A 12,448-nucleotide genomic window follows, 5' to 3' on the forward strand; every position below is an offset into this window, starting at 1 on the left:
ACGCTGGGCAACAGCACACAGCTGAGGTTTCTACCCAAGTTATCATGTGGCTGACACAGCCAATCATAGGCTAGTATTCTCATGTTACAAAATCTAAATATACCTAAGTAATCCTTTCAGAAAAGAGCACCTGTTGAAGCTAATGCATCATCGGCACAGTTATATGGATGGCAGTAGGGGATGATCAAGGGGAGTCTGGAGAAAACAAGCGTACATCCCAACTCTTCACACAATACCAGCGTGGATGGGTTGGTGTTGCTTGTGATGATGACAAATGCAACTGGTTTTAGAAAGAAGTCAGAGAGATTAATCTGTCAGGAGGCCTATCACCTAGCAGGGCTATGACTTATCTGTTGAGGTCATCCGTCAACTGACTCTGCTCTGGGTAAGTGCGGTCAGAATCAGGTCATCACACACATATGACATGAAAAGATCAGACGGATCAAATGGATGACCCCATACATATAAATCGCAACAAAACTTCCAAAAATACAAAGTTCTGTGAAGGAGTGAGTCACCACCGGAGGGGATTTATACATTTTAAGGTTTTCATTCGTCAACTTTGCAGTGATGACTTGACTTGTGAAAAGACTGAGTAGACAATAGGTCTACATAGTCACATAGACTGACCCCGTAAAAATCCACATCATGCATAATCATCTGGTTTTCCACATGAATTACTCATCAAATGCAATCTGATCCCCACCAAGACCACCACGAAACAATTGTCAAATTGCATAAAGCTGAACCAAAACACAACCAAATCAACAACAGAATGGTTTGAAAGGAACATTTGTATTTGGAATGGCCAAGACTCCAAACCTGACCCCAATAGAGATGGTGTGACATGAACTCAAGATGCCAGCTAATGCAATTCTAGAAAGTGATGACTCCTTCTTACTGAGCAGCAACTACACTGAATAATCAAGGAAAGTTATGGGTGTGATAGGGGCTCTACCAGTTACTATTTTACTGAAATGAGTTTAATCAATTATATGTCACACAGCCAAGTTTAGGCAGAATGTGCTAATTATTAGTATGATTAAGATGACCATAGACCATATCTGATGAGTAATCAATTAAAAAAAATCTAGTAGATATAAGTAGAAATAGTTCACAATCATTTTATTTATCTACAATGTGCTGTGTTTAGGTATTGCATTCAACAGTTCAAAAAACAATGGGTTCTTTTTCAAAGCACTGCTTCACCAACATCACAATCTATGGTCCATGGGAATTAAAAAATGTAATTTCAAAGTACATCAAAAATATTTGCTAATCTACTTCATGGCCTGAAATGGAACATGTAAATGATTAAATTATGTTATTAAAATAGTAACCAATATTTAAGAACATAGAATATATGATATTGGCACGTTTGCTCCTTAAACTCATCTGCATCTGGTGTGTCATGTTTTACCGTGCCAGTAGCATCAGCAGGGTCCCAGAACGACAGCAACAGCTGAGTCTGTCACTCTTTCTCTCCCTCTAGAAAATGCCAATGGCCTCCACTACGATGCATTGGTTTGCCACTACCTGGTCCTCATCAGCAACATCCCTGCAGTTTTCATCCAGTCTACTTTGACATACTGATGGGAAAAAAACTGTAGAGTGTAACAAAGATCAATCGAGCTTGTGTTTAACTAGATATTTAGGAAAACTGGCAACCACTGGGTATTCACAGGATACCCCAGTCTTGATGATCCCAGAAGTTGACTTCTCATTTCCAGGGACACTAATGGTAGGGGGTACTGCTTAGTCAATGAAAAAACTGACTACCCAACAGCGAGACAAGTATACAACAGCTGCAGAGAGACAACTACAATATCGACATTGCCAACTGTTGTTGACGTTGGCACCTTGGAAAACAATGAATTCTCTAGACGTAAAAGACCTATATGGCACTTCTGGCTTGACAGTATAACACACAAGCGATTGATTGCTGTAAGCGTGAAAGGATGGAAAAGGATTTAATCAGTTTTGACGTAAACGTTTGGTATATATACACCTTTCACGTTTGAAAATAAAAATGTAAGAGGTATTTCAATTAAAGGACTCGGCTGTGATGGTAACACTCATGGAGTCACCTTAAGTAAAGTGAACAAGGGTACTAAGGTCACAACTATGCACCGTGGACAGCTGTCAGGTGAACACAACACACAAATTACAGGTATTTATCAAATAATTACTTACATTGACACTCAAAATCAGTGATTTATCTTGAGATGGATTATTTTATTAAGCACAATTATTCTTGTTTGACTCACCTCGTAGATATATTGAAATTATAGTGAAAACATACAGAACATGTTTGATAGTTATCAATAGGACAACAAAGGGGTCCATAATTCCAACAAGGTTTTCTAATATTGCCAGTCTTTGACTATCATTGCCTTGAGAACAAATGTGTCATAAACCTTTCTCATGTTGTTTCATTGTCAAGAGGTATTGTGAGCATCATCTTCATCTGGATTTATAGCCATAATTGTTGAAAAGCAGCAGCATCTTGGTACCCAATGGAGGAAGTGAATGTTTCCTGCATTATTGTACAGCAATGTCATACTCACCCCTGCCTAATTACCAGATCAGGATCAATATCTGCAGCTAAGATAAATTGCACCCATTGATAGTCTATGGTGGCATACATATGGGTGATGTTGTTTTGACAAGATCCGTGTCTTAAGAAAAGTACGAAAAAATGAATGTCTGAAAATATAATAATCCCACTCGTCCCCCTATTGTCTATCTCACTTAAACTCTGCAGGAATTTCATATTCACCTAACCTGGAGGTGGGAGGAGACTGGACCACCTGGAGAAAGCCAATGCACACAGGGTGACAACGAGCAAACTCCAGTAACTGCATTACACCAGGAAACGGTGCCATACTAACCGTGAACCTAATCTGACTACTACTTTTTAGCTCTGCTGACAAACAGGCCATCAAAGGCCAGGAAAAACAGATCAGGGAAGCCTGCATATGGGGAAGAGGTGCGGGTGAAGGCGGCTGCAAGAGCAAGTAGAAGAACTGTGTGGAGGCCCTGTGTGCCACTAGGCACCAAGAGGACAGATGATGATGATGATGAAGTCTGCATATGTATCTAACAATGTTTGAGTCCAATATGTACTATTTGAGGAACTGACACCTGGAATCTCGTGGCCACTGTCTGGCTCGTCAAGCCGGGCAAATGTACTTCCTCCACCAGTCAATAGGATCAAACTTGAACACCGTTTACTCACAAATTTGCTTCCACTTTCCACCTGTAGGCCCCTTTTGACTCCTGTAGCTCTTTATCTCTCTCCCTGAAAAGCACCGGAGGCCATGAGACACGACACACATTCTGCTTCTTTACACACTAAAATAACCCAAGTTACAAATTTTAAAGGCAAGTCAAAGTATCATGAACGAAAACCCAGACAGTGGTAAAAAAGTGATCTAGTGTGAGTCAACTGAATGAAGTAAGTCATTCATGACACACTGCACTCACCTGAAACAGATAAATACACTTTATTTCACTCTTTTTCAATATGGACTTAAAGGAAGAGGGCATATTGTGAAGTGACCTTCAGTTATGCGTGTTTCAGTTCACCATTAACCACGATCAGTTAAACATTCTGTCGCAGGCACAAAATTAATAACAATACTGGGATGTACACACAGAGGCAATAAAAACCACCACAGCCGGTCTGGCAATACTGCAAGGCCACACTGGGCTAGATTCACACTTTAGCTGAAGACAAAGTCCATGTAGTCCCAAATCAGCCATTTTGCTGACCTCTGTATTTTACTGAAAGGAAAATCCGTGCAGAAATTCAAATTTAAATAATTTCTTGTCTCTTGTTGTCCAAAGTCCTTTGAAAAAGATTGCGATCTTTGTTCTGAGTTCAGAAGTGTTCAGAAAATAAATTATCACAGAAGAATATAGCATCCTGGCAGCAGACTGGCTTCATGGGAAATCGACCTCAGCTCCATCCTCATAAGCTGAGAACAGGAGGCAGAGAACACAGAGGACAAGGAAATACTCCAGTTCAAAGTGAAAAGGCATCATCTCACACGTAGCCGTGACATCATCCACTCCAGACCCTGGCATAACCTGGAGGTGAAGATGTGTGGGATAGCATGGAGTGATGGGGATGAGGAAGAGCAGGACAGAAAGGCAAAGAAAGGAACAATTAGACAAAAACACTACTGTCAAATTGTCAAATTGCTTTTTTTCAATTTATCTTATAAACGACAAGGGGCACAAAAATACTTAATACTTTTGCTATAAGGTTAAAATCTTGAAAACAACTACTGACAGTGGACCTAGCTTTGGAGTTGAAAGCAAGCTATTTAGACGTGACTAGACTGACTTTATGTGGACCACTATTTAAACCAGGTCTTCCGAAAGTGGGCAATCTGTGAACGGACGACATGAGATTTGTTTCTGGCCTTATCTACTGTTAACCAATTATGGAAGCAAGTTTACATGCTGTGAGGAATAAAAGAAGCTACCAGAATTAAAGACATTGAGGTAAAACTGGTGTGAACACAACTAAACTACATTAGTTCAACTTTTCCTTTATGATGTAACAGTAATGTAAAGATGTCCCACCCCTCCCCGGTGAGGGCACAGCAGGCCTGAATATGCCACTGGTGGTCTTTCACAGAGGTAAGCTGGAGGCTCTGGGAGATCTCAGCCACAGACATGCAACCTTTAACATCCTGCTTGTTGGCAAAGATCAGCAGTCCTGCCTTCCTCAAGTCCTGAAGTGCAGAGAAGAGATGCTTAGAGAAGAAGAGAGTAAAGAAATGGAGGAGCACCATGATTCTTTCTAAAACACTGATTACAGACAGTTACAACTCTAACAAGTTCCCCTTCATCAACTAAATATTTTAAGCTTATGTTCACGGCAAAATAGAAGAAACAGCTGTCATTACAAATGCTTCAAAACCTTCAATACCACAAAACTTTTTTTCCCCTGGTATTCTTTTCTCCCCCATGTAAACATCATATCTGTAAAAATGACTGGTAGAGAAACTGTTGAATACAATAAATCATTAAACAACAAAATGATATACATATTTAATACATGAGACTCACTTCATGTGCAAGCATTCTGTAGAGTTCCTCTTTGGTCACAGAGATCCTTTCTCTGTCTGTGCTGTCAACCACCACAATAACAAACTAATCAGAAAGGAAGAGAAGAAATTATTAGGGGGGGAAGGTAAATCTTCTTGCTGGTACTTTATAATATAAATGTATAACGATAAATAATATTATGTTGGTAATACACTTTTAAAAATCAAAGTGCCATACTGTGGGATGAAGACAGAGGAGTTAAAATAAAACGTATTTTGAGTGGTTGATTACATTTTTTATGTGCGTTCAACAGGTTTGAGCTGTTCTATTCTTATTCACATCCCTATTTATTGAACAACATTGAACGGCAAAAGTGTCACAATTTCTTATTTCAACGACAAGCTCAAAACAAAGTAGTAACAACACCAGTGAACTAGCCCAGTTTCCTCACTTCCGTGTTTGTGTAGTATGTATTCCAGGACGACCTCAGCGACTCCTGGCCCCCAATGTCCCACATCAGGAAATGTGTATTATTGACCACAATCTCCTCCACGTTACTTCCAATGGTGGGAGAGGTGTGCACCACCTCGTTCATTGAACTAAGATGGAAAAACATGGAAAAAGCATATGAGCTCTTAGAAACACAAGCAATCTGCTAACATGCTGAATATTTGCATACAAGAAAAATCAAGACAAAATCGAATCAGTTCTATTAAATATGGAATAAAAAGTGGTGGATGTCAATTACTTGCTAGTTTCAACTTATTTCTGAGAACATAGTGGGTTTTCTGTTTTTATTTTAAGGGTACACTTTTAGCCATGTCTGTAGAAACTTGAAAGTGGACAGCATCAATACTTACAACTGGTAAAGGATTGTGGTCTTCCCAGCATTGTCCAGGCCTACAATTATAACCTTGTGCTCTGAAAGACAACAAAGACACAAAATAATTAACACAATTACACAGCTGCATCAATATGAGGCCTATGTGATGACTGGTGACTGAATAAAGTAATGATTTTACACCTATGTAAACTTCAAACATCCATTTGGATATTCTTTCCAATATTTGTTCCTCATAAAGTTACAAAAGTTTCTTTCTACAACTTGTGCCCCACAAATAGTCACTGTTCCCAAAATGATAAACTAGATCTAAAGATTTTAGAGGTACTTTTTTCATGTATAATTTGAAATTTGACAGATGTCTTCTTGCTTCATGATGGTGCTCTAGTTATCAGCTAGCTCAATCATCTGTACAGCTGTGAGCTGCTTGCAGCTGTGAGCTGCTTGCAATAAGGAAAATAAAGAATTAAAGATGAACCAGTGCCAATAACCAAGGTAGATTTAAAGCCCAATCAACTAACATCCAAGTTCATGATATCAGCATTGTGTTGCGATTCCTCTGATACAATCCATATTAAATCAACCAAATCAAATAAGGTACAATGTAACAAAAGGTCGAAGTCTGGCGATTTATTTTGTCCTTAGTGCAGACTGAGAGGAGCTCCTTTATTTCTGCATCGATCCAAATTGCACAATTTGCATTCATTCTTGAAATAAACATTAGGAAGAACGACGACTCCTTATAACAGCAACTCCACATTTTCTGTCCAAAGCAAGGCAATCCGTCACTGACCCAAATACTCCATCAGCAAAGTCTTGCGATTGGTTCACTCGCTCCCCCCCTTCCCCGTCACACCGATCATCCATTCCGTATTGTTTTATATCGTTTGATATTTATTTTAGGGGAAAAAATTGCTATACTGCATAATAAATAAAATCTATAGATTAATCGACATATCGGAAAAATAATCTGTAGATGAATTGTTGAAAAATAATCGTAAGGTGCAGACCTAGGCGTAACCCAACAGCAACATCCCAGCAGTGTTCCTTCGCTCATTCACAAAAGACCCGTGTATTATCCCGTGATTGTCACTTGGTTTTGAGGTGGGATAAAGATGGGAAAGAATATCCTGGCATATCTCAGCATTATGCTGGCATACTGCATGTGGCTTGCAGTAGCTTTAAGACAGAAGCTACCAAACCAGGCTTTGAAGCCAAACTGTAGGAGTATGCAGCACTTTACAGTCCTCTTCAATGCTGCAGTTCTGACGTCTCATCTCACTGTGCTGCAGAACTGATTGGCTAAGGAAATCATTTGTCCCCTCTGCCATGGGATCCCAATTTTCTTATTTTTTATTAATAATGCCCACAGCATTTCTCCACTTCCTTTATATTTATTATCCATTGTGCATTTTTGTTTTCAGTGATCTATCTATCTGGGGAAATATACAAATACAGTGGGGTCCATGGGTCTGAGACCACTTGTGAAAATGCTTCTATTTTGCACAATGGAATACAAATCAGATAGAAATTGGAGGAATGTCCAGAACAGTCGGCACTCCTTGGTCTTCTTTAGTCTTCAAGTACTTCTTGCAATGCTTCGAGGTGTGTTGTGGGTCATTATCCTGCTGCAGTATGAGTCCTTCTCCATCAAGATCCAAACCAGACTGAATAGCATGTCTCTGAAAAGTGGAGGGATGCTTTTTCTTAGTCAAGGTCTAGTAAATTCGGCGCAGTTGTCCAACTCCAGAGTAGGCAAAACACCAGTCAGCCTTCAAAATTCCCATCACCATGTTTCACTGTTGTTTTGACAGGTGCTGTCGTCCTGTGGGGACGGGGGTCCTTCCCCAAGAAGATTTTAGGTTATTCAACGGACAACTATGCATTTTCACATCATTTAGGGAACATCAGCATTACCACATTGTTGAAATGATCATTATAATATTAGAGGTAATTGATGAACCACACTGTACACTGCATCTGGGCACTATATAAATGTTACATCGTCCAGCTGCATTGATAAAAACCAGGCCTACAGTCATCAAGTATAATTATACTAAAATAAATTCTGACAAATACAGATATATTTAATATAAGAGCACAACTAACAGAGTGGGATACAAACTGTACCCCCACACACAAACTGTACCGTATACAAATACAATCATATACAGTATTGCCAAAGTGTGAACTTGCTTAAGGGCGGTCAAGAAAAAATACCACAACCCACTCACCCTCTCTCCACTGTACTGCACAGATGACACCCATGTGACCCAACTCACTCTCATCACAATCACACCAACAAACTCCAAACAAACCTTATTCATTGCTCCGATATATACAGTATTTGAAGGTTTCGCATTTAAAAAACACATCACCAACGTTGAGGAAGTATGTTATGCTATGAAGAAACAAAATGCGGGCCTCATCTTGGGTACTTTCCATACATACAGTATTTTGGAAATAAGGTAAACATTGCATTATGAATTGTACATTGGTTAACTCTGTCATCTCACACCAAGAGGGTGAAAATGTGGCTGTCGTCCATTTTTCTAACTCACTCCAAAGACATGCAGGTAACATGAATTCGAAACTCCAAATTGCCCCCAGGTTTGAGTATTTGAGTATGACAATAGTCCCACATTTTTGCACGTTGATTTACTGAATATGGGCCTACAATTAAGCATAATGATGAAGGAAACACCTTGTGATTTCTAAAATCAAACTGGAAAAGAAAGAAACTAGACATGATAATTCTTGAATAGAATTGACAACTTTGAGAAGTGATAATTGCCATCTGAAAACAGTAATAATAATTTAAAAAAGACCTCCCGTATGTATCACTTGAGCTGATCTATAGTAAGCTGTATTTTAAAGACGTGTTGATGAAATTGTTCTTAATAATTTCTAGATGACAACCTTAATAATTCTTGTTTCTTTTGTCTTTTGTCTACTATTGTGACACAGCAATATTGTTGTCAGTGTATTGTAAGCATGAGTCAATTCAAGTCATTCATTGAATTTTCATGTCCTATTGATGTGACTGACTCCTGCAGTATGTGCTCATCTTTTGTCAGACAGTACAACAGATCGGGCTAAGTTACCAAGCTTGGTCCTATCTCTTTACTGATACACGATTACTAGGGATCGGCTAAACACACAGACTGTAAATAATACAACAGCTAATGGGACGCTGAGCAGTTTAGACAAGACATAGCACTATACTATTCAACACTTTCAAGATAGAATATCCACGAGTGGCAACCACAATGTTCAATGCTGGAAGCCACAGAGTTACAGACATTACGCTGACGAGGAATGTGCAAAGCAGACCTAAACTGATTGATGTACTATGAACGAAGCAGACATCACTAAACTGCATAGCGGGCCTTTACCGACGAACGAGCCCACTTTGCTCTCTAGTAAACTTTACCCGGAAGAAATGCCACCCAGGCAATCTTACCTTGATGATTAAAAAGCCTCCATAACTTGGTAAAAAGTATTCCCATGGCTGGTGCCGATGTTTCGCTGATGCCAGCTTGATAGAATAGAGCTAGCTAACGTTGATGCTATCCAACGCTATCAACTTTAGCTAGCCAGCCAGCTTACTACAGCGTTGTTAAGCGGAGTAAAAAGCTGTCAAAGTCTGTAGGTACAACCAACATGCTTGTAAAAAATAATATCGTACTTATGACTACACGAGTCGTTGTATAATAAATTGTAAGTATCAAACGTGAAAGGGAACCGATAGTTGGAGCAGCTGACTAGTTTGCGTTAGCTGGCTAGTAACAGCTGGCTGCTGGGCACGAGCGCTAGGGTTAGCTGTCAAACCGGCGCATGTGCACTACGAAGTGAATTAAGCAATCTAACAATCCACTAAAACCTGATAACTATATATAAGTACAGGCAAATTATTGTAAATATATGGAAGCTTAAATAGTACTGAGGGTTTATTAATAAAGGCAAACGCTTGAAGCCAGTAATCCTTCAATTTTGAGATAAGATACTTTTATTTGTCAAATTCCATGCAATCACATGCAGTTACATGCAATCACACACATTTGAAATGCATCTTGCGCCCGCCCCTCTTACATATTTAACACAACACACACATGCTTTTTACAGAGAGTCATGATACAGCGCCCCTGGAGCAGTTGGGGGATCGGTGCCTTGCTCAAGGGCACCTCGGCAGTGCCCTGGAGGCAAACTGGCAACTCTCCAGCTAAGGATAGAATGCAGTCACATATACAATAATAAGAATACTGTAGGGTTTTAAGGAGATATTGAATTCATTATTGAGTACCACAGACACAAAATACATCTATCATAATGTACAAATGTATTTGTATGTATAGTTATTACTGACCACCTCTCTTTGTTCCTGCTCCCCAAGTACACCCCCGTCATTAAACAGGTGAAACCCACAACAAGGACCTTCAAGATCTGGTCTGAGGGTGCTGACTCTGTTCTCCAGCAGCAATTCCAACAAACAGATTGGAATGTGTTCTCTGCTCAGGCCACCACAAACTCTCTGACCGACATTGACATTCTTACGAAATCTGTCCTGGATCATATTAATAGGTGTTTGGACAGAGTGACACAAGGTGTCCCCTACCAGCTCCACCTCCCTCCCCGATGAGCGCAACCATTTCTGCACTTGCTTTGACCGGGAAAACAGGGAGGTGATGTTCAAGGCAGAACTATCTCTCAACGAACTGCCTCTCACCTCTCCACTTCAGAGGTCTGCTCCATCCTGAGCAAGGCGAATGCCTGGAAGGCAGCTGGCCCAGATGGAATACCTGGGCGTGTGCTTAAAGCCTGTGCAGAGCATCTGGCCGGGGACTTTGCGGACATTTTCAACCTGTCCCTGGCCCAGGCAGTTGTTCCCACTACCTTTAAGACCGCCACCATCGTGCCAGTGCTGAAGCACTCCGCCCCTACGGCCCTTAGTGACTTCCGTCCTGTTGCTCTCACCCCCATCATTGCCAAGTGCCTCGAGAGGCTGGTCCTCTCACACTTAAAACCCTGTCTACCTGCTACATTGGACCCTCACCGGTTTGCCTACCGCCACAACAGGTCAATTGAGGACGCATTAAGAAAGCTCACCTTTGTCCTAGGATCCTGGTGAACTTCTACCGCTGTATCATTGAGAGCATTCTCACAAACTCCAGCGGGTGAATAAAAATCCTTCGCACTATTTTACATACCACATATTAAATTATTACCTATATACCTTGTAAATAATAGTTTCTGTATATAATATAGTACATTTTTGCACTTCTGGTTGGATGCTAACTGCATTTCATTGGCTTGTACCTGTACTCTGCTCAATGACAATAAAGTTGAATCTGATCTAATCTATTAAATGTATGATATTTGTATAATTTAACCTTCACCAAGGAGGTTATTTTGTAGCAGGATTATCCAAAAAGTAAGGAACTGATTGTGACTAAAGCAGTGTGAAGGGTGGAGCAGGACCCAGGATTGACAGCATCATTGTTTATGTGAAAGTCCTAAGGGAGTTTTTCCTTGTCCACTAAGAGAGCCTTGTGCTGTATGTGTGCCTGTAAAGCTGTATGATATTCAAATAAACTTGACTTGACTTTTGATTAATCAATCCAATCCATACAATGGTATAGTGGCAGTTTATTTAATTACATCTGTAAAACAACAACAATGTACCTTCAATGCATCACAGGCAGTTTTAAAATATTTTACAGTTGTTGCTTAGGCTCCACTTATCTTTAAATATCCACAGAAGCTGTACGTCAGATAACAGCAGTCTTATGTTGGTAATTTTTCCAGCATCACAAGCACAGACAACCTTATGCTGCCCTACACTGTGGCAAAATGCAGCACTGTCCACCCCAAGTGCTTTCAGATGTCTCTCAGTAATTAGATGACACTAATTAAATTCAGAATTAATTCACACAAATAAGTTTCAATATCTTGAGCTACAGCGAGATATTGAAGAGGCAGTTGGGTTCAGTTGCTACTAAAGATGACAACTTTTCATAATGAGGTCTAATGAGTAAATACCTTCATGACTGGCTCTCAAACTGTGTGAACCATTCAAAACATGGAAGTACTAATACCTATTAATCAACAAGCCCCCAACTGCAACAATCCCCACAGAGCCTTGTGCATACAGGTGTGCTTAGCTTGAAAAGTATACCATGGAGAACAAAAGTACAAAGTATATACATTTGGATTCTTCCTTAACAGAGAAATTAAACCCGTTTTATTTGTCAACAATTTGACACAACAGCACAAGTTCCATAGACTTCAAAACTTTTTATTTTCATCTGAAATTTACAACCATACAGTCCCACAATTTGAGAATCACTACTTAAATAATACCTAAATGGGGGTAAAGGGATGGAGGTATTGTCTTTATATGAGAGGTTAATGGAATGTCAATTTGATGAAATGAAAGTAAGTTTCAAATAAATTAAGTTTTTCTTTTCTCAACTCGATACGTTCAATTTGTGTAAAGCAGTCAACATAAGTCATGTCCTGACAAACACAACAGGTAACAGCACCTAA

At 39.8% G+C, this 12,448-nt stretch overlaps 1 protein-coding gene across 2 annotated transcripts; it reads right to left on the reverse strand.

The window, feature by feature from the left end:
- Window positions 1-2,025: 2,025 nt before the first annotated feature.
- Window positions 2,026-9,720, reverse strand: arl5a (ADP-ribosylation factor-like 5A). 2 transcript variants are annotated; one of them, XM_076156397.1, is made up of 7 exons: window positions 9,366-9,720; window positions 6,913-7,744; window positions 5,922-5,982; window positions 5,513-5,660; window positions 5,083-5,166; window positions 4,594-4,745; window positions 2,026-4,092 (listed from the first exon to the last, which is right to left on the reverse strand). In XM_076156397.1, the coding sequence occupies exons 4-7, from the start codon at window positions 5,654-5,656 to the stop codon at window positions 4,044-4,046; spliced, it is 429 nt and encodes a 142-aa protein (XP_076012512.1). In that variant the 5' UTR covers window positions 5,657-5,660; window positions 5,922-5,982; window positions 6,913-7,744; window positions 9,366-9,720; the 3' UTR covers window positions 2,026-4,043. The 2 variants fall into 2 exon arrangements, with proteins under 2 accessions (XP_076012512.1, XP_076012504.1); XM_076156389.1 differs by lacking the exon at window positions 6,913-7,744.
- Between the last annotated feature and the right edge of the window lie 2,728 nt (window positions 9,721-12,448).

The sequence above is a fragment of the Genypterus blacodes genome, unplaced genomic scaffold, assembly GCF_046128005.1.
Source record: "Genypterus blacodes isolate CSIRO-AG114 ecotype Tasmania unplaced genomic scaffold, CSIRO-AGI_Gbla_v1 ptg000008l_1, whole genome shotgun sequence".
Taxonomy (NCBI): domain Eukaryota; kingdom Metazoa; phylum Chordata; class Actinopteri; order Ophidiiformes; family Ophidiidae; genus Genypterus; species Genypterus blacodes.